The sequence below is a fragment of the Benincasa hispida genome, unplaced genomic scaffold (genome assembly GCF_027475165.1).
Source record: "Benincasa hispida cultivar pf3 unplaced genomic scaffold, pf3_genome.v1.1 HicScf561, whole genome shotgun sequence".
In the NCBI taxonomy this organism is placed as follows: domain Eukaryota; kingdom Viridiplantae; phylum Streptophyta; class Magnoliopsida; order Cucurbitales; family Cucurbitaceae; genus Benincasa; species Benincasa hispida.
In genome coordinates, this window is record NW_028326670.1 from 29,451 (window position 1) to 55,000 (window position 25,550).

General features: G+C 35.4%; 2 protein-coding genes and 1 long non-coding RNA gene across 6 annotated transcripts; 2 read left to right on the forward strand and 1 right to left on the reverse strand.

Moving 5' to 3' along the window:
• The first annotated feature begins 6,333 nt into the window (after positions 1-6,333).
• Positions 6,334-19,003, forward strand: LOC120076595 (clathrin heavy chain 1). 3 transcript variants are annotated; one of them, XM_039030470.2, is made up of 30 exons: positions 6,334-6,829; positions 7,196-7,400; positions 8,037-8,125; positions 8,237-8,315; positions 8,428-8,555; positions 9,218-9,316; positions 9,418-9,526; positions 10,067-10,146; positions 10,250-10,477; positions 10,586-10,651; positions 11,169-11,285; positions 11,727-11,924; positions 12,022-12,138; positions 12,510-12,569; positions 12,743-12,829; positions 13,023-13,106; positions 13,201-13,335; positions 13,438-13,500; positions 13,579-13,683; positions 13,813-13,925; positions 14,030-14,282; positions 14,391-14,527; positions 14,630-14,908; positions 15,004-16,006; positions 16,233-16,718; positions 16,826-16,996; positions 17,070-17,255; positions 17,891-18,013; positions 18,240-18,350; positions 18,471-19,003. In XM_039030470.2, exons 1-30 carry the CDS (start codon positions 6,785-6,787, stop codon positions 18,636-18,638), a joined length of 5,124 nt encoding a protein of 1,707 aa, XP_038886398.1. In that variant the 5' UTR covers positions 6,334-6,784; the 3' UTR covers positions 18,639-19,003. The 3 variants fall into 3 exon arrangements, with proteins under 3 accessions (XP_038886398.1, XP_038886395.1, XP_038886396.1); XM_039030467.2 differs by having other exon boundaries at positions 6,396-6,829; positions 13,201-13,500; XM_039030468.2 differs by having other exon boundaries at positions 6,396-6,829; positions 13,438-13,683.
• A 2,960-nt stretch (positions 19,004-21,963) lies between these two features.
• On the reverse strand, positions 21,964-25,543 carry LOC120075702 (uncharacterized). 2 transcript variants are annotated; one of them, XR_005481384.2, is made up of 3 exons: positions 25,489-25,543; positions 22,793-25,388; positions 21,964-22,530 (listed from the first exon to the last, which is right to left on the reverse strand). It is a non-coding gene; the product is annotated as an uncharacterized LOC120075702 (long non-coding RNA). The 2 variants fall into 2 exon arrangements; XR_016527157.1 differs by having other exon boundaries at positions 22,771-25,388.
• On the forward strand, positions 22,191-23,941 carry LOC150030111 (transcription factor bHLH51-like). The gene is made up of 2 exons (XM_090310054.1): positions 22,191-22,466; positions 22,850-23,941. Exons 1-2 carry the CDS (start codon positions 22,191-22,193, stop codon positions 23,300-23,302), a joined length of 729 nt encoding a protein of 242 aa, XP_090166180.1. The 3' UTR covers positions 23,303-23,941.
• Positions 25,544-25,550: the final 7 nt, after the last annotated feature.

A 25,550-nucleotide genomic window follows, 5' to 3' on the forward strand; every position in this document is an offset into this window, starting at 1 on the left:
TGAATGGACCAGATTGAACTAAAGGGGAATTTTATTATTAAAATAATATGTTAATAGGCGCTTAAGGTTCAAGTGATTTAATTATATCAAGTACACAAACACAGCTCGAGTGGGAGATTGTTAGACGTATTTAAATAATAATATGTTCAATTAAAGTATGGGCATGTGGATTAATAATTTATCACATTGGATTATTTTATTAGATAGGGCCTATTATGTGATCTAATAAATTAAGGTCCTAAACTCCTAATTAAGTATGGAACTAGTATATAAAGAGACCTTAGAGCTATGGTCTCTGATGCGTTCTGTTCATGTGATGGAATAATAATGCTTATGAGATTAAACGCTTAGTTTTCTTTAGTCAAACCCAAGTGCAAATCTGACCAAAATTCCTGGTGAGTCTAGGGTCGAACGCAGGGATTGCTTGTAAGTATGCGATGAAACTACAAATATGATGTTGGCGCGAGTTTAAAATGTTCAAGTTGTTGGGATTGGTGTCCTAATTCTCCTAGAGTCTCGTTGTTTTGTAAAGATACACACTGTTCGATGAATAAAATAAGTGTTATTTAATTCTGGCATTTGCTCATATCCAATAAACAAAGCTCCTTGGTTATCTTATGTGAATTTAAACATGTATATGTGATATATAAGTGGATCATGCCTTAAGTAATAACCTAAATAGGTCTGTAATATAAGGATTAAGGTGGGATACCTGATTCTGGTGACACTACGGATACGACCCGCTTTGTAGAGGTTTGCAAGTGTTATAAACTACTATAGATGGTAGATCCTGACCATTCATGTGGAGACGTGCGAGTGAGGGTGTCCTATACAAAGAGTTTGTATAAGACCTGAACCACGAGATGACTAGACTCTGTATATAACACCGTTGATATTAGAGACTTGCATCTCACCTAAACGACCATAGGTGACATGGCCTCAATCCTGAGTTTTTTGGGAACTCCTGCCTTTGAGGGCGGTCCTTTGATTAGTATGGGTGAAAGTGGCCATATTTCCAACTCAACATGCCTACCTTTTTTGGGACTTCTCTGATCTGGGAGCTGGAAACTCAATCCACAAGATGGAATTCACTTCTTTCCTGAAGCAGGGATAAGTAGAGAGATTGCTCCCTTAAGGGCTGATTCCGGGGCTTGAACATAGTGGCCACGACTTCTCTTTGGAAGAGAGGACTCAGTCATAATGACTTATGTACATTAGAGGGATCAGTGGTACTTAAGGAGATAGATGTAACTACAGGGGCATAACGGTTATTGGCCCAACTGTACTTACGAGCGATCTGTGAAGGGTTGTCACACTATTGATTGGGTAAGATAGACACATAATATATATGTGGTAAGGAGAGTTCAGTTGTTGGTCTTTAGTGGAGTGTCTTGCAGTTAATGGATGGTAGATCTCGTGACTAAAGAGTTTAGTTAGTTATTCACGTACCGTTTGAGCTTCGAGCTACATGTCCATAAGGTCCCCTTGGTAGCTCAATGGATTCAGTCGAGGATCAGTTCTTGGTGTTGCTTTGAAATGTTCAAATTAACAAGAGGTATTTTGATTATATATGATATAATCGGGATGATGTATGAGATACATCTAGTGAAGAATTGATGTAAATGAGATTTATATTAAGTACCCTGGAATAGAAAAAGAACTATGGTTCATATGTTTCATGAGATGAAATATTAAAACTATAGGTTATAATATAGTATGATAAGTTGGTTATTATTTATATTTATAATAATATTAATTATTGGATAATGATTTTTGTTTCTTTAATAACCAATTGAGTGGGTGCTTATTGGTTTTTCATGGTAACCGTGAGATAAAAGAAAAATGGTTTTCCTAATTTTAGTAAGATTTACAAACCGTTGAATAGTTTTCCAAAAAGGTTTATGAGATTTCTCTCGGCAAAAAGTATCTCATGGTAGTCGTCAAGTAAATATAGATTTACTAAATGACGGTTTGGGCGAGTTCAACGATCGCACGGTATTTACTAAATGATCGCATAGTTTTGCTAGACGATTGCTTGCCCAAAGTAAACGATCGTGTAGTGTTTGTAGGCGACAGACCGAGCTAAACGATGAACTAAACAATCGCATAGCTTTATTTAAAAAATTGGGCATCGACCTATACGATAGGTCTCCGCCATCTCCCACTTGCCCAGTCGTGTACACGATCGGTGTTTCCTTCTTCGGCCTCATTCCAAGTCCGAACAGAGCCCACCTCTGGATTCTCACACCGAGAATACCAAAGTAGCCTTGTTGGTGGTGTCATACCCAACTCGACACTGTCGAGGTTCTGTGGAGGCCATTCGTGCTGTTGCTGAGGAGTTCGTGGCCGAGACGATCGTTGAGGACGAGCGCAAAGTGTTCGTGCTGTGTTGCGGTCGTGTAGATCGAGCGTTCGAGGCTGCTGTTGTTCGAGCGGTCGTGCGCAAAGGAGCGTAAAGACGCATCTTCAAATGTGTGTAGAGTTTGCTCTTTGTTCATTTGAGTTATTCATGCTGTAATTTTTATATCAATTGCATAACCATTTGTTTTCTGTCGACTGTAAATGTAATGTTCATTCATGATTGTGATTTGGAATAATCTTTTTTCCGTTGCTCATGAAAATCTCGAATTCGATTTCCTTCACAAAGAAGTGATTGAATAAGCAAACTTAAACCTATATATGTGATGAGGATTATGTCTAAAGTAAAGCAATGTGAGTTGGATAACAATTATGTGATTGAAGGGTTGAGAAGAATTTTTACTAACATTTTCTAAACAACTAGATGAAATATGTGATCAAGCTATATACTTAATATTACAACCAACATTTCTCAGTGTTATTTGCCACATTATCTTATCTCTAAGAAGCATGTGATAGGTGTAATATGCAGAGAATGTACTTATTTCTAAGGAACATTTTCTCTTGTTTTATGAGGTTTTAATCTAAATTCTCTCAAACTTAGATTAGCTTTACTCAGAACAATTTATCAGTTGATTCAAGCAACAAATATAAGCATGCATAAAACAAGTTGATCGCATGATTCCTCCAGTTATTTAGTCGCGTTAGCTACAATCTTCTCATCCCATGAAGCGATTTAGCTATGCATGATATTGGTGAAAATGATAGACAAGATGTATGATAAACATGTATTCATACTACAATTTGAATTTGTCAATACAAGAAATACAATACAAATACACAAAAAGAGCAAGGGTCAAAGAGTCAAGTCGTGGTTTGTAATATCTTGCTCCCTCCGGCTTGTTTTACAGCTGTTTCCTTAGATAATCGAACAATATTATCTTCTTCTTTCCCTAGAGTCCTAAGCTCTTACCAAGGAGTTTCTATGGAAGAATGATAGGGGAAGCAGAATCTCTTCTTAGGATGTTCTTCTTGTCTCCCACAATATATCCCCTAATATATGTCACAATGTCTATTGAAAAACTCAAAACTAAGAACTAAGCACTAAGAATTTCAAACTCGGAACTCTAACTAACTACTCCTTTTGCATGACATTTGCATGGGTATTTATAGGTGTTTACGATCACTGCTTTTCTTAAGCTCATGATTGCATTGATGGGCGCATTAAATTCCATATCCTGTCGCGTCGACTACAACGTATCAGTGGTTCATTGAATCTTTAACACAGCTTTCCTGTCGGCCACCAATGCAACTTGTGATGTGACACCCATCGCCCATGTCGTGCCATGCCTCATCGCTTACAACTTATGCAATCGTCTTCATTTTCTTCTAAGGCCGCTTCTTGCTTTGAACGCATTAATGGGCATGCGATCACGTGATCATCAGACTTCTAAAGAATATACTGCACAAAAGTAGGGAAATTAGTCTGGAATTTAAATATGTTATGCGTTAGAATAATGTGATCGCATGCTGCTTTTTGTATAGATTTATTGGCAAAATTCATCTAAATTGCATGCCTTTGCCTTATTATTTTAAATAAAAGAAATATAATAACTTGCATTTTTACAAGTTATCAGTCTCCAATATACCAAAACAATAAGCACCTAGTCTTTCTTGAATCCCATCTAGAGAGAGATACATTAAGGGCATTCAGAGCTTTGGTTGAGGAAGACCATAGTCATCTATCACCATCTTGAAGCTCTCATCAGTTTCTCAATGGAATCTAATATGTTGTTCATTATTGACAATTTGGCATGAATGATCATAGAGTTTATCTATTCAATATAGATTGAAAGTAATTATGCTAACAACTTTCACCTCCAAATTTCTTTTTGTATTATCTACTTTTTACCAAGTGTTCACAAAATCAAGCCAAAATTTGAAAAATAAAAAAGTAACTTTTAAAAATTTGTTTTTGTTTTTTAAACTTGACTAAGAATTCTACCATTGTAATTAAGAAATATGTAAAATATTATAAGAAATGAGGAGGAAATATGCTTAATATCAAAAAACCAAAAACAAAAAACAAAATGGCTACCAAACGAGACATTAGTTTTTTGTTTTTATTTATTAAAATTAAGCCTATAGACATTATTTTTACCTTCAAATTTCTTCCTTATCTAATTTTTATAATGAAAAACCAAACCAACATTTGAAAACTAAAAAAATAGTTTTTAAAAATTTGTTTTTGTTTTTTAAATTTGGCTAAGAATTAAACAATTATATTTAATAAAGATGCAAATAGTGGTAAGAAATTGGAAGTTAGTTTTCAAAAACCCAAAATAAAAAACGAAATGGTTACCAAAACGGGGTCTTATTTTGTTTAATTCAACCATTAGACTAAAATTTGAATCGACTTTTGAAATGGTAATTACTAAATGGTATTTTTACACTCGATTGGCTATTACCATCAATACCTCATTTTTACATTGCAACTTCAAATTTCATTCTGGTTAATTAGCCTTATAAAAACAATAAATACATCATTTATAACTATATAATTAACTAAACTACCTTTCATTGTGGAATAAAATCCACTACTTTGGCTATTTAAGTACTTGAGTTTTAAGTATATTTTTTTCCCAAAAAGTCTTATAGATACTGATTTTGCCATTTTTATACTCAAGTTAAACATATAATTTTTTTTAGATAACAAGCCAAATAATTCATTAATTAGTTACAAGACTCAATGAGGGAGGCCTCCAAATAAATCCAATAATTCCAAATTGAAAAACAATGGAAAGGGATTTTTTTTTTTTTTTTTTTTTTTTTTTTTTTAAAAAAAAACGATAAATAAAAACCACCCCAAACAAACGCCATATCCCAACCAACTTAAACAATTTGTTAATAAGTAAATATATGTATATTTTCCAAAGCATGTAAATTAAACATTCAAATTTCCACTCTCGTATCAATAACAACGGAAAAAAAAAAAAAACAAAAACAAATAAAGAGCATGTTAGAAATGATGGAAACAATGCTTTGTTGTAGATACAAAATATTTGAAATATATTTGCAATTGTAAAGATAAATATATCACATGCACAACCAATCATTTATTAGTCGCAAGATTAAAAATTAAAAAGTATAAAATTGTATTAGATACTATTCTAACCGTAAAGAGCAAACAACTTTGCAGTAATCTAAACTAAAACATGATTTATTTTAAAATTTGTAATAAAAGTAGAAATGTCTCGATTCCAATCCTATTTAAGAAGGAAAAGGAAAAAAATATGTTTTTTCTTTTTTAAATAAAAGATGCATAGTTTAAATACGAGTTACAATCATCACAAGCTATGTTCATCTTTAGTGAAACGTAATCCATCAATGTAATATAAAAAGTAGATCCAATTTCATTACATTTGTTGTTAACGACCAATTTGATTGAGAAATGAAAGGTGCTGAATCTGTGTTCTAAAATTACATGGGACTCATTGAATGATTTTTCAATTTTTGTCCAAAGATACGACCATTGTTATTGTGATCGTCATAATTTACTGTTGTCTCATAAATATTGTTACTATTACAACAAAAGAATTATGAAATTGTCACCATTACCGGTAACCTTATTGATTTGATAGAGGTAGATGAAATGGTAAGAAGATAATACGATGTAAACACGGTAAAAATAAACAATCTCAATCGTAGTCAAATTACATTTGTAAAAAATCTTAATTAAACAGGATAAAAAACAATCTAATTACATATGTAATTGAAGTCAATTACAATTGATACAATAATAAAATTCCATTATAATTTCACTAAATTTGATTATAAATAGGAAACGTATAATATTGGTTGAAACAATCACGACACATATTGTTAAAAAAAAAAAAAAAAAGAGTTCAAATATGTTCTAAAAATGGGGTTGGCTTCCAAATCCAAATTTATTCAACTATGTCTCGAGACTCGTACAGAAAATGCATACCTGTCATAGTAGCAATCGGCATTTTTTTTAATCCCATTTTCCTTTCAACTTTTTTTTTTTTTTTTTTTTCCAAATATTTATTATATTTATTCGTATATTTTATCACGCCTTCGCCTTCGCCTTCGTGGTTTATATAATTGAATTTTCAATTTCACATCCGATTAGAAGAAAAATCACTTCCTTTTAATATAGTCGAGCCAGACTATATATTCCCACTCGCTCCTTCTTCTTCTTCTTCTCTCTCTTTCTCTCCCTCTTTCTCTCTTCTGTAGATCTCTCTGTTCCCTCTGTCGTTTCGAGGGTCCGAGGGTTTCGTCCTTGCCTCAGATCTCGCCTTGCCTTCACTTCCGCTTATAGGCCTCCCTTCTCTTCCTTTTTCTCTCTATCTCTCTTTTGCTGTCTTGTTAGATCCGTGTGTGTTCTTGCTATCGAGCCATCATGGCTGCCGCCAGCGCTCCGATCACCATGAAGGAAGCCATAACGGTATGTTTTCTCTTACCTTTTTTTATAAATTTTTGAATTATATACTTCCTAAGCTTAATTCGAAATTGTAATTGTGTTTTAGTCGATGTCGAATGGTGTTTGATTGCTCAATTTTGTTTACGAGTTCGCATCCTTTGCTACCTCTTCGATTTCTCGATTTAAGTTGTTTTGGTTTTCTACCTCTTGTTGTAGTTGGCTCAGATCCGATACTTGTTCTCTTTAGATCTGTGACTTTGTGGTCTATCTTGCATTTGATTATTCATTTCTGGCTTTTACTTTTCGTCTATCGAGTGCGTCAATTTTATTCCGGCCGCTAGATGGATTCTATACTGACTGATCGGGTTGTGTGATCTGATGAACTTTCAGCTTCCGAGCATTGGAATTAATCCGCAATTCATTACGTTCACGCACGTGACAATGGAATCAGATAAATATATTTGCGTCCGAGAAACAGCACCGCAGAACAGTGTTGTGATTATTGATATGAACATGCCAATGCAACCATTGAGGAGGCCTATAACTGCGGACTCGGCACTTATGAATCCTAATTCTAGAATATTGGCCTTGAAAGGTATTGCATGATTATGTGGAGTTGATAATCCTTTTTTTTTTTTTTTTGGTTTTCAGATATTGTGGTCGTAGGAATGCTAATATAAGAAACATAGTTTTTAGATTTGGAATCGATGACATTATTTCTAATCATGTGTCAATTTGGAAGATGTCTGCCAATGATTTTCTACAAAATTCTAGTGTTTAATGATGGTCAAGCTAGTGGAATTTAATTTGAATTCCGTCTAATTTGGGTTTGCTTGACCTAACGTCTGTGTGAGAAGTTCATTTTACATGCTCAACTTTCTAGGTTTTTGAGTTCAACCGTCATACATTCCTTAAATGGAGTTTCAAAGTTAGTGCGCATAAAATGTAAAAGATACCGGGAAATGAACATTCTAATGCATCAAGAGTCTTGTTCATCTGGAAAGATAAGATTCTTATCATCATTTATATTCGAAGTATGCTGAATCACCTGAACACATGTTCTTGATCTAGCGACCGTTCTGAACTGAACTCACTCTATGCGAGCTTTATGTTGTGAAAGCAGAAATATTCCGCGATTGATGTTGCTCATATTTGATTTTACATTATATATATATATATATATATAATTTTACGTCTTTTGAACCTTTGCCTATTTTGCACCATCATGTAGCTCAAGTCCAGGGGTCAACTCAAGACCACCTACAAATATTCAACATCGAGATGAAGTCAAAGATGAAATCACATTTGATGCCCGAGCAGGTTGGAACTCTATTCTGTATTTCCAAATTGGAACTTTGAGATTGTTGTGGAGCATGGTTTTCTCTTTGAGATTCACAGTTCATAGCACTCATGAATTTGCTTTATTCATAGGTTGTCTTTTGGAAGTGGATAACCCCTAAGACATTGGGCTTGGTCACACAAACTTCAGTATATCATTGGTCTATTGATGGTTGGGAACATTTTTTATTTTCTTTTCAATTAGTTATCTATCTCAGATATCAAACAATTTAAGTTATGGATTTACTCTTTGTTCACTCCGTCTTCATTCTTGTTTCTTGTAGGTGATTCTGAACCAGTGAAAGTGTTTGAGAGAACAGCCAATCTGGCTAACAATCAGATTATAAACTATAGGTGTGATCCTTCTGAAAAGTGGTTGGTTTTGATTGGGATTGCACCTGGTTCACCTGAGGTATGTAATCATTTTATTAAATTCTTATTCTCCATGGAAATGGTACCTTTTTTTAAATATAAATTTGTACGTACAAAAAATTTCTGAGTGGTCAAGATGCAATTGGCAAAGTTCTTTTTACTTCCACACACAAAGGAAAGACGACTCAGATAGAATGGTGGATATAATACATTTAACTGGTGTTAGTTTGGTCTGATTTTAGAATCAGGACTGGTTGAATGATTTTATCCACCCTGAGGCCCATCCTCCCTTCGTTGGTTGACAATGTGATACACAGTGATGTACTTGACTGGTGCTAAAACACTACCAACTCTTTTCATGGTTTAGGCTTCAGTGTGTAATGCTTTCCAAGCCATGCTTCTTCCTGATGCAAATTGAAGACCGTTCCTAGTGCCTTCAGCCTTAGACTTAGAACTTAGAACTTATTGGTTATGGTTGCCACTCCTCCAATTTCCTACTTAGCTGGATGGCTCATGATATAGGATTTTTGCCTTCTTCATGAATATAACTATTTATTTTGAGGTTTTTTTTTTGCCATCTCTTAAAATTAATGGTGTGCTTAAATTTTATCCTGTTTACATTTGTTGTAATATGTAGAAATATGAAGCTAATACAACTCTAGGGTCCATGGAGTTCTGATTTGCCTTTTTCTTATTATGTAGAGGCCACAACTTGTGAAGGGGAATATGCAACTCTTCTCTGTGGATCAGCAGAGAAGTCAAGCTCTTGAAGCACATGCTGCAGCATTTGCTCAATTTAAAGTAAGAGGCTGTTTTTCAGTTCATGTACTTTTGATGCATTCTTTGATGTATTATTTTGCTTTATCTGGTTTATTTTTATTTTTTATTTTTTATTTGATCAGGTTCCTGGAAATGAGAACCCTTCGACGCTTATATCCTTTGCCACGAAGACACTTAACGCTGGACAAATCACTTCCAAGTTACATGTCATTGAACTTGGTGCCCAGCCAGGTAAACTTGCTCTTAAGTATCTGTTTTGTTTAAGTTGTTGTGTAGTTTTATGGTTTGCTGGGTCAAAGTTAACATTCGACTTCAAAATATTAGGTTTGGCTATTCTCTAACAGCATATACCATATTTTTCTGTCGTGTTCACAAATTTTTGGTGCTGCAAGTGGTATTGCTAAAATGTATTTATGCCCATATCCAGATTGAATCCGTTTTCATTATGTTAGATGCAAAATATTAATTTTAAAAACCTATCTTTCAAACATGTCATGTGACTGGTAGGCTGTAATTTCATTTGTATGAGTTTGGGATATGTAATGCTGTGATTGACCTGAATGTTTATCCATGTGCAATTCTTGCTTAAAAATTGATCTGCTTTATATTGAGATCTTTGAGTTAGAGATGGTAAGAAATCATAAAACGAAAACCTTCGAAAGGCCTTTCTGCGGATAGTATGGGAGAACCAAAACATGTTGAAGTAGTTTTATGAAGTCTCACATAGTGATGTCATTCGACTTTTGTAAACATAGTTATTTACATTTACAGGAAAACCATCATTTACAAAGAAGCAAGCTGATCTCTTTTTTCCACCTGATTTTGCTGATGACTTTCCTGTGGCAATGCAGGTATTAGACAGTTACTCGCTTAGCTTGTTCAAGATTCTAGTAGACCATCTTTTATTAATTTTAGTGACCTTTTTTTAAATTTTTATTTTATTTTATTTTACAGATATCACACAAATATAGTTTGATCTATGTGATCACCAAGCTGGGGCTGTTATTTGTATATGACTTAGAGACAGCTGCTGCTGTATATAGAAATAGGATCAGCCCAGATCCTATATTTTTGACTGCAGAGGCTTCTTCAGTGGGAGGATTTTATGCTATAAACAGGAGAGGTCAGGTGTTACTGGCTACTGTCAATGAACAAACAATCATCTCCTTTGTCAGTGGCCAGGTATGATCATGACCAAATTTCCTTCTCTTTTGGAACTATATATTTTTCCATTCTTTATTATACAATCGAGAGGCTGAGACTAACGAAAAATTTTGTTGGTTATGGCAGTTGAACAATTTAGAGCTTGCTGTCAATCTTGCTAAAAGAGGAAATCTTCCTGGTGCTGAAAATCTGGTAAGCTTGCTTGCATAAGCATAGTTCTTTTGAACCCACCATGAGTTTATCCATTAGTCAAATAGGCAAGTTGGGGGTGGTTAAAAGAACCTTGGAGAGTTCAATAAAACTAAACAGCACAAAATGGCGGTATTGGGTTCAAATAGTTGGGACTTGTTTGACAGAGGTTGGTTACTTGGTTCCTCTTTTGATATATTCTTTTTCCTACTAGCAATAAGATTTGGAGCTTTTAAATACTCATTAGTTTGTCAAGAAACACTAATTTCTTGAAATAGAAGACTAGCTGTGATTTTTCAAATTTTAAATATCAAAAGAAGATAACATATGTTAATCAGGTATTGATTTTATTGATTTATATATTTGATTTAAAATAAGCTACTAGAATAGTTTGACTTGTTTTATCATGTGAAAGAGTTGAATTTTTTTTATATAAACCTTACTTTGTTCTTATTGCTTCACATTTAGAATCTGTGCCGTTGATTATTATTCACGATACATTCTTTCACAATTTTCACAGGTTGTCCAGCGTTTCCAAGAACTTTTTGCTCAAACAAAGTACAAAGAAGCTGCTGAATTGGCTGCTGAGTCTCCTCAAGGAATCCTCCGCACACCAGATACTGTTGCAAAATTTCAGGTATTTTTATTTTCCCTTCTGTTTTCTCCTAGATAGGTCATGATTTATGACCTTCATAGTGCCCTGTTGTGCCGTTGGTCTTACCCTATTTTATTTGAATTTGATCTCTGGAAGTAAATTGCACTCTCTGTTGTACATATCTACTTGAATATTTGCTTTCTTTACTTTCTATCTGTGTATTGGCAAATGGTATCATTTCCTCTTTTTATTTTTGAGGAATTAATTTGCTGAAGTGATTAGTGAAAATCAATGACCATAACTGGAATATCTTTTCCTCTAGTATTAAACAAGATAATGTTGGTTGGAAGACATTATCACAAGAAAATTGTATTTTTGATGATCATTGGATCTTGAGCAGACGGACACCTCGAGGGAGTTTCTTTTTCATTTCTGAACTATTGCATGCTTTATATTAATGATTATTTTTATTAAACGATGCAGAGTGTACCAGTGCAAACTGGTCAAACACCACCTCTACTGCAGTATTTTGGAACTTTATTAACGAGAGGAAAGCTGAATGCATTTGAGTCATTGGAACTGTCTCGTTTAGTTGTTAACCAGAATAAGAAGAACCTCTTGGAGAACTGGTTGGGTGATGACAAGTTGGAATGCAGTGAGGAACTAGGGGATCTTGTGAAGGTTTGATATCCACCTTTGGTTGATGTCATTTTTTTTATTCTTGTTGTTTTGGAAAATTTTACCTACTCCCTTTACTTATTAATTCATGTTTGCGTAGACTGTGGACAATGACCTGGCCTTGAAGATCTATATAAAAGCCAGAGCAACACCTAAGGTAGTTGCTGCCTTTGCTGAGCGGAGGGAATTTGACAAGATCCTTATATATTCAAAGCAGGTAATGGAAGGTCTTTTCCCCGTTAGATGTACAGAATAATCTGATATCATGCTTCAGAGTTTTATTAACTCCTAAAGTTAGTCCTATTCTGATTTATCTTCATTATTGCTCTTTCTTCCGTTTCTCTGAACTTAGTTGAGTATGTTACCATCATAGGCTCTCTCTCTCTCTACAATAGCAATGTCGGCAAATATGTGCTATTAAAACTTTATTGATTGCAGTTTTGTTTAATGGTGTTATTTATTTAATTACATATCTCAAAGTTTTTGGACCTTGACGTGTTTTGAACAGTGAACTATACTTACTCTTATCATTAAATTTTTCACATGTAGTTCTTGCAAGAATTGTTATAGAAGTTTTTTTTGCTATAGGTTGGGTACACGCCAGACTACTTATTCCTGTTGCAAACAATTCTCCGAACAGACCCCCAGGTATGCATATATATGGTTATAACTCCTGTTAACTCATTTATTCAATTGATATCTGGTCTTATAGAAAAGGAGAAAAAAAAATTGAAAAAAAAGAACTGTCATGAACAGTATGGATTTTTCCTCTTCCTCCCTGTTTGTATTGGGAGACTGAGAATTTCTTTCTTGGCTTGTAGGGAGCAGTTAACTTTGCATTGATGATGTCACAAATGGAAGGAGGTTGCCCTGTTGACTACAATACAATAACTGATCTTTTTCTTCAGGTTTGTTATATATTCACGGTTTCATAAGCTATAATGGTCGATGGGGCTATCATATTTCTCATCCTGTTTTTCCTGCATCATTAGAAAGTGCAGAATATTTTTTGTCTGTCATTTTGTTGCATCTCAACCATTTGGACGAACGGTTTGTCACATGTGATTCTTATAATAAGGTTCCTGCTTTGATATTTCCCAGAGGAATTTGATTCGTGAGGCTACTGCTTTCCTGTTGGATGTTTTGAAGCCAAATCTGCCCGAGCATGCTTTCCTCCAGACAAAGGTTTTTGCCCCCAACCTTAATTAATTTATCAGTTACCTGTATCAGCTGGTGGCATTATCAAAACTTTTGTCTATTGATGATCTATATTACGTAGGTCCTAGAAATCAATCTGGTGACTTTTCCAAATGTAGCTGATGCCATATTGGCTAATGGAATGTTTAGTCATTATGATAGACCTCGAATTGCCCAACTTTGTGAGAAGGCTGGGCTTTACGTGCGAGCTTTGCAGGTAAGATTACTTTTAGCAACTATATTTCTTTTCCAATTCTATAATGCCTTTAGTCTTTATGGACTTATGCTAGGCTTATTGCCTTTTTCTACCTATTTGCAGCATTATACAGAGCTACCAGATATTAAACGAGTCATTGTGAACACACATGCTATTGAACCACAGGTTTGTCTAGTTAGTACTTGTATCGCTTATCACCTACCAGGATTATGTATATTCGATCTTACATATGGTTATCTGCAGTCACTTGTAGAGTTTTTCGGTACTTTGTCTCGTGAGTGGGCTTTGGAGTGTATGAAGGACCTTTTGCTTGTCAATCTCAGAGGCAACCTTCAGATTATTGTGCAGGTAACTAACAAATTTCCATTTTTCTTTTTCTTTTTCTTTTCTTTTTCCTTTACATTTTTTCCAACTGAAGGAGGTGTTAGAATAGCGAAACAAAAATGACGGTTAAGATTCTGATGTTTGTTTCTGCAGGTTGCAAAGGAATATTGTGAACAGTTGGGGGTTGATGCGTGCATTAAACTTTTTGAACAATTTAAGTCATATGAGGGCTTGTACTTTTTCCTGGGGTCATATTTGAGTTCGAGGTAAATTTTCTAGTGAGAAATTATATATTCACTATAGTAGGTTATTTATAGTTTTATGGTTTAATTATAATTATAATTTTTTTCCTTTAACTTTTCTGTTTCAGTGAGGATCCTGACATTCACTTCAAGTACATTGAGTCTGCTGCTAAAACAGGACAGATTAAGGAGGTTGAACGTGTAACAAGAGAATCCAACTTCTATGATGCAGAGAAAACCAAGAACTTTTTAATGGAAGCTAAGCTTCCAGATGCACGTCCTTTAATTAATGTTTGTGACCGGTTTGGATTTGTTCCAGATCTCACACATTACCTTTACACAAATAACATGCTCCGCTACATTGAAGGCTATGTTCAGAAGGTGTGTAGCTTTGTTAGTTTGGTTCATTTTCCACCTTCCCATTCTGATTAAAATAGTTATATTTAGGTTATTACTGTTGAAATGATATTTGGTGGCATAATTTGGTAGGTGAACCCTGGGAATGCTCCTCTGGTTGTGGGCCAGCTGTTGGATGATGAGTGTCCTGAAGATTTCATTAAAGGTTTGATTCTCTCAGTCCGTTCTTTGCTTCCTGTGGAGCCTCTGGTGGATGAATGTGAAAAGAGGTGCTTTTTCCAGTTCCATTTTCCTCGTATTCTTGTTTCTTAATTTTTTTCTCCATATGATTTTTATGTAATGACGAGAGCTAATTAATTTATTTGATGCAGAAATCGATTGCGGTTGCTTACTCAATTTTTGGAGCATCTGGTGAGTGAGGGAAGTCAGGATGTACATGTACATAATGCTCTCGGTAAAATTATTATCGATAGCAACAATAATCCAGAACACTTTCTTACCACCAATCCATACTATGATTCTCGTGTTGTGGGTAAATATTGTGAAAAACGTGATCCCACTTTAGCTGTTGTGGCCTATCGACGTGGACAGTGTGATGATGAGCTTATTAATGTTACAAACAAAAACTCTTTGTTCAAATTGCAAGCAAGGTTAGTGATACGTTAAAAAATTTAATCGTTTAACTAGCTAGAATGTATGCATTGGTAGCAATATGATTTATTCATAAATATGAACTGCTATGCAGATACGTGGTTGAGAGGATGGATGGTGATCTTTGGGAGAAGGTTCTTAACCCTGAAAATGAATATAGAAGGCAGCTCATTGATCAAGTTGTATCAACAGCCTTGCCAGAAAGCAAGAGTCCGGAGCAAGTTTCAGCCGCTGTTAAGGCTTTTATGACAGCAGATCTGCCTCATGAGTTGATTGAACTTCTTGAAAAGATTGTCCTTCAAAACTCTGCATTTAGTGGAAACTTTAATCTTCAAAATCTGCTTATATTGACGGCCATCAAGGCAGATCCATCCAGAGTTATGGACTACATCAACAGACTAGATAATTTTGATGGACCTGCAGTCGGTGAAGTGGCTGTGGAGGCACAGCTGTATGAAGAGGCATTTGCAATTTTCAAGAAGTTCAACTTGAATGTTCAAGCTGTCAATGTCTTGTTGGATAACATTCAGAGTATTGAAAGAGCTGTAGAGTTTGCATTCCGGGTTGAAGAAGATGCAGTTTGGAGCCAGGTGGCAAAGGCTCAACTGAGGGAAGGACTGGTGAGCGATGCTATTGAGTCCTTTATCCGTGCAGATGATGCCACTCAATTTCTGGAAGTCATTCGTGCTGCTGAGGATGCAAATGTGTATCATGACTTAGTTAGATACCTTTTGATGGTTAGGGAGAAGGCCAAAGAGCCCAAGGTGGACAGCGAGCTGATATATGCCTATGCTAAAATTGATCGGTTGGCTGAGATTGAAGAGTTTATTCTCATGCCAAATGTGGCTAATCTTCAAAATGTTGGCGATCGCCTGTATGATGAAGCCTTATATGAGGCTGCTAAAATTATATTTGCCTTCATATCTAACTGGGCTAAGCTGGCTATCACTCTTGTAAAACTGAAACAGTTCCAAGGAGCTGTTGATGCAGCAAGAAAAGCAAACAGTGCAAAGACATGGAAGGAAGTGTGCTTTGCTTGTGTTGACGCTGAAGAATTCCGCTTAGCACAAATATGTGGTCTTAACATTATTATCCAGGTGAATATGACAATCAAATTCAACCTTCTTAATTTTTGCTCTCCATCCCCCTTTCATTTTTTCCTAACTCCGAGGATGTGCCTGTGTAACACAAAGATGCAAACCAATATCTATTATTAATCCCTATAGATGCTGTTTTTTATGGATTTATGTTTTCTCCTTACTGTACTGGTGTGTGATGTGACTTGGTCATTGATTAACCATCCGGTGGTGTTTCAATGAATAGGTGGATGATCTGGAGGAGGTCAGTGAATATTATCAGAATAGAGGATGCTTCAATGAATTAATCTCTCTAATGGAGAGTGGACTGGGGCTTGAACGTGCTCATATGGGTATCTTCACTGAGTTGGGAGTTTTATATGCTAGATACCGCCATGAGAAGCTTATGGAGCATATCAAACTGTTCTCAACCCGGCTGAATATTCCCAAGCTTATACGAGCTTGTGATGAACAGCAGCATTGGAAGGAACTTACCTATTTGTATATCCAGTACGATGAATTTGATAATGCTGCAACAACCATCATGAATCATTCTCCTGAAGCATGGGATCACATGCAATTTAAAGATGTTGCAGTCAAAGTTGCTAATGTGGAATTATATTACAAGGCCGTGCATTTTTACTTGCAAGAGCATCCTGATCTTATCAATGATCTTCTCAATGTGCTTGCACTTCGTGTAGACCACACACGAGTTGTTGATATTATGAGGAAGGTAATATGTTGGAGCTGTTTTTTTTTTTAATCTTACACTAATTCCTCTGGTAGTCTTCTTGGCCCTCGAACCTTGATGCTGAGTACATCCTTTCTCTTGGATATTAGGCTGGTCACTTGCTGCTTGTGAAGCCATACATGATTGCAGTTCAGAGCAACAACGTGTCTGCTGTGAATGAGGCCTTGAATGGAATTTATGTTGAAGAGGAAGACTATGATAGATTGCGTGAATCAATTGATTTGCACGATAATTTTGATCAAATAGGCCTTGCACAGAAGGTGAAGTGATGTTTTCCAGCTGGATGAGTAATAAATCTGGTTGCAAACAATTTAATAATGTGTTTTTGTGCAGATTGAGAAGCATGAGTTACTTGAAATGAGACGTGTTGCAGCCTACATCTACAAAAAAGCTGGAAGATGGAAGCAATCCATTGCCTTGTCAAAGAAAGACAATCTCTACAAGGATGCAATGGAGACAGCATCGCAATCTGGTGACCGTGAACTTGCCGAGGAGTTGCTTGTTTACTTCATTGAACAGGTATGTTTGATCTCTGTAGTTGGTTGTTTGAAAAAACATGCGCATGCATTTTCACACAAAATTTTGGTTCAATTTTGAATATTAAATTGTTACAAGTGATGAAGCCACATGGTTAAATTAACAGAAGATACAATAATTGAGAATTATGACAAATGTTCAAATTGTTCTCGCTGGATGTGAAACCAAGCTCTTTGTTTGGACTTGGATCTAGAATTTTTGTTCGTTTATTAGAGCAAGAATTTTTCACTACAGATTATTGACAATTTGGATAAAATTAGGTCAAATAGATCAAATTATCATCATCTAGCTTTCTTTTATTTCTTGTGTGAACATGGGTCACTTGGTACTTTCATTTGGGGTAGCCTTGATCTCATAGCTAAGGAGCTAAGCTAATGGGTGGATGGAGAAATTTACAAATACATCTCATGGTGATTGGTGAAATCTTTGTTTCATCTGGTTCTCCCAGTGCCTTCAGGAAGTGTTCATGACATGCTTTACTATTTAAAAAACAATGAAATGTTCCAATATGATTTCTTGCTTCTTGCTTCCGTTATGTATGTATCATTTTCTATTATTACTTGAAAGTTGGCATAAGGAATTTATTTTTAATCTTGTCATAAATGGTTTCTGTGCAGGGAAAGAAGGAATGCTTTGCCTCATGCCTCTTTGTTTGTTATGACTTAATTCGGGCAGACGTTGCTCTTGAACTTGCCTGGATCAACAACATGATCGACTTTGCTTTCCCATACCTGTTGCAGGTGCCTTCTCTTATTTCATACTACTTTCTGTTTCTAACATCCAGGTTTATTGGTAGGACTTAAAATCTGGAGATACTTTGGTTTCCGCCAATGTTTTCTGGGAACTGGTGGAAACTTGGGTTTTGGTTGTGATGAAATAGATCTTCCAAGTTAAGCCGTTAGCCATTAGCCGTCTTCCTCCTAGCATATCCGTGTAATCCGATGAAATTTTTTCTTTATATCGCAGTTTATCCGAGAATATACAGGAAAGGTTGATGAACTTGTGAAGGACAAGATTGAGGCTCTCAAAGAGGTCAAGGCTAAAGAGCAGGAAGAGAAGGACGTTATTGCTCAGCAGGTAATATTAGCCTCTCACCCATTTGCTGTTATCCACAGCCTTACTGTAGACATCTACAATTACATCATCGCGGTTGTCCAATATTTTCTCTGTATTCTAAATTGTGAGCTTCAACTGCAGAACATGTATGCTCAGTTGCTGCCTCTTGCTTTGCCTGCACCGCCTATGCCGGGTATGGGAGGAGGACCAGGAATGCCAGGCTTTGCACCTGCACCACCACCAATGGGCGGATTGGGGATGCCTCCAATGCCACCTTTTGGCATGCCACCGATGGGTAGCAGCTATTAACGCATAGAAAAACCTAGTAAAAAAAAACGGGAATCGATTATAGATTCTAGGGAGAGTTAAAACCTTGCAAATTGGGGGGCTTTTCTTTACCTTAATTTTATGCCTTCTCCCCCACTTCTTCCTCGATGGCTGAAAAATTCTTGTATTTTTGTCATTCTGTTCCTGTGTTATAGTGTTGTGGATTTTACTCGTCTTTGTAATATTCTTTTGGTAGCGCAGGCATTTTTTTTTCGGATGCTGGTGCAGCAACCTGAAGGTTCTGTATTTTAAGATTTTTTTCTCCTCCACTGTAGCCTGGCCTTTCATTAGGAAATGCTGCTTAAACCATGATAAAACCCAGATTCATAGAATCATCGTCTTTTGTTTTTTTGGTTCCCTTCCCTTCCCCACTTTGGATAATGCTCATTTCTTGTTTGGGTGGTCTTTCGTCGGTCTTCTTTGATTGACATTTTTCTTCTTGTACCACTTCTGGTGTGAATGGTTCTTTTCATCGGTTTTGATAATTTGAAAATTCATGAGTTTTTTAATTAAACGTTCATCAGTTGATTTATGTAGTAATTTGATTTTATCACTTTCTATCTTTGAATGTCTCTGTACTCAGTTATAGTCAATACCACTATGTTTTAGAGCGAGCTAATGAGTGTGATCTATGGATAAATCAGTAACTAGGGCAAGATTTTAGGCAGTGTCGCCTGGCCATGAAATAGATGATGAGCATGCTGGTAGGACTCCTTTCATATTGAGGTGGGATTTTAAACAAGTTGCATTTTCTTCTACTACACTCAAAAGGGGCAAAAAAATCTCGTCCCTACACATACGCTTGGAAATTCCTGCATCTGGTATATTTGAGATGTAAATATTACAAAAAGATAACCCAGACTTGATTTATGATACTGTCTAGGGGTCTACATGGGTTGGATTGGGTTGAGGGTGTTTTTTGAATCAACTCGAAAATTCGGGTTGGTTGGATTAACAACTCAAATGACTCAAATAAAGTTTTCAATCCAACCCCACCCTTAAAATTCGGGTTGGGTTGGTTGGTTGGATTGTCGAGTTATAATAATAAAAAATGTCATTTTATTATACAACATGAGATTAATAACTAAAATCTCATAAAATTCAAATGCTAAATACCAAATATCTATGATATTTATTGCAAATTTTAAACAAAAATAAATATCATGACAATTTTAATAAAAAAATATTAAAAATTCACAAATTATTCAACACAAAATAATCAAACTTTAAACATAAAAGAATATATATATATCCAAGAACAAAACTAACCCAATCCTTACATTTTGAGTTGGGTAGTCCAGTTGTTCGGATTGTCGGATTATTTGACATCCCTAATATCATCGAAGTTAGGCTACAATGCACTATTATAATGAGTTTTCATTATTATATATTTCTTAAACAATGTTACATCTGTAGTTTTGTGTATGTATGTTAATTTGTAAGCCTCCAGAAGATTAACTACTTATTTGAAGTTTTCTTATTTTTCGGGAGGAGGGTTCTTCATCTTTTTTTAATGGAGAATGTATTAAGCGCTTTTTAGTAGTTTTCTTAATATATATACTTTTTAAATGTTGAGGTGACATTTTAAATTAAAAAAAAAAATTAAAACAACTTTTGTTAATCTCCTCCTTTCATTTAAATTTACAAGAATATTAGAAATTAAATGAACCCATTGACAAAAACTCGACGACTAAAATTGTCATTTTCTCTTTTTAAATTCAACAAATGTACAGCGGAGAATGAAACAATAAGTACTTTACTCACTGAATTATGCGTAAATTGATGAGAAAAAGTATTCGGTTGATGAACTTTCACAAGTTCAATCGAATATGCAAATTAATTAGTCCAGCGGAATTCAACCATGAAAGAATCTGATTAATTCCAACCAACCAAATCACAAATTTAGTAAGATAAAAACAAACAAACAAACAATGAATTGAACCATTTGGTAATCTAAACTTATGAGAAAGCCGTACCGTTTGCCCAAGTTGCATATAGTTGCGGCTGCAAAGTAGATGTCAATTATATGGTGGACAGCTACACGTTGATGAAGTTATATTATTGGTAACGCAACCTTATGATTTGGCACATTTTTCTCGCATCTCTTGCCGACGAAATTATTCTTCTCAAACAAATCCCAACCCTATCCCTATCCACACAACCCACACTCATTCTCATCTATCTCAAGTAAATAGTACCCAGAAGAAAAACCCCCCAACACTCATCTTCTCTTCCAAATCTACAGAATCATTGAGTTAAAACAATCTAAGAAAAGCTGTGCAAAAGACGAGAAATTATGGGCACCACATGATTTTCAGATGGGACTTTTGCAAATTTTGAGTAGTTGATCAGAAGTCGTATCAATCTTTAATATCTTCTCTAACATTCAATTACAATGTTTGTGCAAAACGGGTCCCTACATTATGGCCCCCCTTTTTGCATTGTAGTTCAAGCTCTGTTGTTTGCTTCTTCTGTAAACAAACACTAAGCTGAATTTTCTTTCTCAACAAGCCGCTATGAGAAGGCCCTCTTTTTTTCTCTTTCTTTGGGATTCCAACTCAGGAGAAGAGGCTTTATTTGGTAAAGTTATTGAGGGTTTCTTTTCTTCCACCCCCCCCATTCTATCTTCTACATGACTGTTAACTGTTAACAGACACATCAACAAAGCCGTATGAAAAGTTGCTTACGAAAAGATGTAAAAAATTACTCAGAAATATGGAGGTTGTGTTGGTATGGGGTGTAAAGTGTTGGGTTCCATTTTCAGTCCTCATAGTGGAAATATTCTGTGTTATATCTTGAAACTCTCAGTTTTTGTTCTATATTTGAGTCTCTTGGAATTCTCTTCATAATAAATCTGTTTGACCTTATCTTGAAGGAGGAAGAAGAGAAAAGAATTCAATGATTAAAGACATAATACCGTGATTTTTAGAGTACTGATGATTTACCGTAGGGAAAGAAAGGAGATTTTTTGACACAGACCCATTAAAGGATTTGTCATTAATCCAAATGGGTTGGAGTTGATTCTGTAAGGAGATGAAAAAGTTTCTCTGAAAGTTATCCCAAAATCAAAGATCTTTTAGATCTGTCACTGTTTATAGGTCAAAAAAGGATCGGGATCTCATTAGTTTCAACAATTACTTGAGTTCCTTAATTATGCTTTCTTTGTTTATGGCTATATTGTTTCACTTTTTCTTGGCTCAAAATTAATCATTCAAATTAGTTGGATAATGGTTTTACATGAGGACAATCTTTAATTGATCAGATCGTGGAGTCTTAGCTTTATCAAAGGAGGGGGGAAAACAGAAACTTCAAAGTGAAATGACAGGCATATACAGCCAAATATGATTTTCGTTTTGACAAATTAAAGGCTATTGGACGTCACACCAGTCACTGTCAAGATTTTGAAGATCACATACACACAACACATTATTATTATTAGTGCAATCAACAGTAGCTCTCCAGATGCAACCATAAAAACCAAACTTTTGAGTCGGATTTCAGAAGACTGGCCCTGCTTCCCTTTTTGCATCAGTTATGGAAGATAACTGGGATTGTTCTACTAAGCCACAAGGACTAAATTATGCAAATTCAAGCCATGATCCTTCTCTGCTTCTTCCATGGATGATTAATCCTCAGTTTTCAAGCTCAACAGAGTTCTTCCCTTCATTTTCAACTGCAGCAGAAGGAATGATTGCTGAAGACAGAGCAGCTTCTGCTTCCAAAAGCCATAGCCAAGCAGAAAAGAGACGTAGGGACAGAATCAATGCTCAGCTTGCAACCCTTAGGAAACTCATTCCTAAGTCTGATAAGGTATTCTTCTCTTTCTCTCTCTCTTTTTATCCATTTCTCTTTCTATCTGGGATGATCTGAAACACTGAACATGGCAAAAAATACATACTTTTCCATTAGATAGAGCAAATATCAAAGAGAATGTAAGTTATAACCCCGTCGTTTTAAGTTGAATAACAATTTAGGGAGGGTCCATAAACATGGTTAAGGGAGGACTTTTTCAGATCAATACCTTTGTGATTATTGCAGTAATCAACATAGAGATATCAAAGTTTATGACTTCAGTGAAAGCTTACTCATAAAATTGCAAAGTTATTGGTCTTACTTTACTCTGTGAAGAAACATACTGTTAAAGAGAACCTCTGCAGCATATGCTCAAGTCATCTTCTTGTTTCCTATGGCAGATGGATAAAGCAGCTCTGTTGGGAAGCGCAATCGATCAAGTGAAAGACCTGAAACGAAAAGCAATGGAAGCCAGCAAGAACATGACAGTTCCAACGGACATGGATGAAGTAACTATTGACTCAACCATTGTTGAAGACAACAGCAGGAACAATATTGCGATAAAGGTATCGGTGAGCTGCGACGACCGCCCAGAATTGTTCACAGAGCTTATCCAGGTGATCAAGGGGCTGAAGCTCACAACAATAAGGGCTGATATGGCTAGTGTTGGTGGCCGCATTAAAAGCATACTTATCCTCTGCAATAAAGATGGTGAAAAAAGTGTCTGCTTAAACACTGTTCAGCAGTCACTTAAATTAGTTTTAAGTCGAATGTCATCATCATCAACTGCCTCGACCTGTCGTATTAGAAGTAAACGACAGAGGTTCTTCCTCCCGTCTCATTATTCCAAGTAATTTTTCTTCTTCCCACTCGGGGCCTATTTGAGTGAAAGTGATACTACAATACAATCACAATGGATTGAACAAAAGATGCGAGGTGAAAACTAGATCCTCTTAAAGGAAAGATTATGGAGAAGTTGAAACTGTTGCGGCAGAGCCAACAACCGTCTCTAAATTAGGAAGAGGGAGCTTTACTGTTAAGATTCAGAGTTGGAAAACAAAACTAGAAATGTAATCCATCGAAAGATTCATTATTGTCCCTCTTCCAAAGTTGAAAACTCTAGTAGGTTAAATGTAGTATCGGAAAGAGAGGCATAACGAAAAAGGACGAGTCGAAGTACAGCACGTGGTATCGGCTTTAACAATCATATTTGCAGGCACATTCGAGGATTGAATCATGGTTTTAACTAAACAATGTGAACTTTCAAGGACTCTCCAACATGTCTCATCATGTTCTTTTTCCCTTCACGCAATACAGATAGAAATAGCAACTTTTTCAAGTACCACCCGTTGGCTACTTAAACATGTTCAAATCCACACGCTCTGCTTTGAACAAAGAAATGTAACATAGATGATTGGTGAAGAAAAAGCTATAGTATTTCCTTTGTTCTTATAGTTTAAATATAGCCGATGATACCACATTGAAGTTCATAATTAAGCATGCGGTTTCTCATTAACTTCATTTCTTTATCATCATCTGAAACAAAGAATTCTCGCTTTTCAAGATTACAAACTTGTTAGAACAGAATTTTTCATCCTCAAAACCGTCACAAGTTGAACAAACAACCATAGATGAATACACAAAGTTGTAAGAATAAATATTGACACCCATTCTATTGCAAACTAAGCACCAAACCCTTTCTTTTGCCAGTGTCCACAAGTATCTACTCCACATTTAGACTTCTAAAATACACAACAAAAAAGTCCTCAACAAATTTACAAAAAAAAATTTCACAAATGGAAAAAATATCAAAAATAGACTTCTTTCAATTTCTATCAATGATAGACTTCTAGACTTCTATAAATTTCTGTCAATGATAGACACCAATAAACTTTTTAACATCTATCCAAAAAACTAAAATTTTGCTATTTTGAAAATTTTGAATCCAATTCTTACATTACCATCGCTTACACCAAGAACCAAAAAAATTTCCTAATATGAAGGGAGTATAGAAAAATTTTCAAGCTCCCTCATTACCTTTGTAGTATAAACAAAGGAAGTATTGTAATACGACAACAGTATAATATTTTCCCGAAGATTAGGTGTAATTAGCTTCTAATCCTAGGCAACGTTGTCTATTCTACATGAACATTCCGAACATTGTTCTTATTATTTCTATTTCTAACATTAAATTACCCAGCTGTCACTGATAAATATGACATCAAAATCCAAAACACAAAACCTCAAAACTCCAGAATGACAATCACAGAAAAAAAATCTGTTAATGTAAAACAAATGATTTTAAAGATTTGAAAACATCAAGTAGAACATATTTCAAGCTGAAATAATGAACGGGGGTATTAACTTAAAAGTTCTCTCGTGCAAGAACCTATATCAGATCATTCTATTCGAGATACTACATAACAGCTATTGACATCTTTATAAAAATGGATCTAAGAACGATCCTCAAAAATTCATTCATAATCATCCCAGTTACCCTATTCTAAACGAGTGTAATGTGGGGGAAAATGGACTGCAATTCAATTAATGCGTTAACATATCGACAACTGATACTTCGTTCTTGTACACGAACAATTTAGGTTACGGATTCGTACTTGAACAACGGACACAAAAAAGAGGTTTTAAGTTAATGGTGACGAACAACCTATCAAATACTGATATTTCAAAAACTCCAGACTCAATTCAATAATGTAGATCCCAGTGGGAAGTAAGTCAAACAAAATTACTCATTGAAACTAAAAAAAAAAAAGCGATAAAAATCCAACAAAAACACAAGAAATTCAACTATTACTCGTCCTAGATCAGTAACAACTAAAAGAACGATTCTCTTTTTTATTTAAAGAAAACACAAAACTACTTGGATCTCTGCCTCATCTTTCGGCGCTTCCTCTTCAATCTCCTCATTCTCTTCTTCTTCCACTGGTGAATCGAAATGAAAAACAAACAAACAATAAGAATCAACAGAAGAAACAAGCTATATTAGTAAAAAAAAACTTGATTCAGAAACTTGGAAACTTACCTTAGCCCTCATGTTGAAGAACTGCTAATCGATCCACCAAAGAACAACAATGGTCTGGCGAA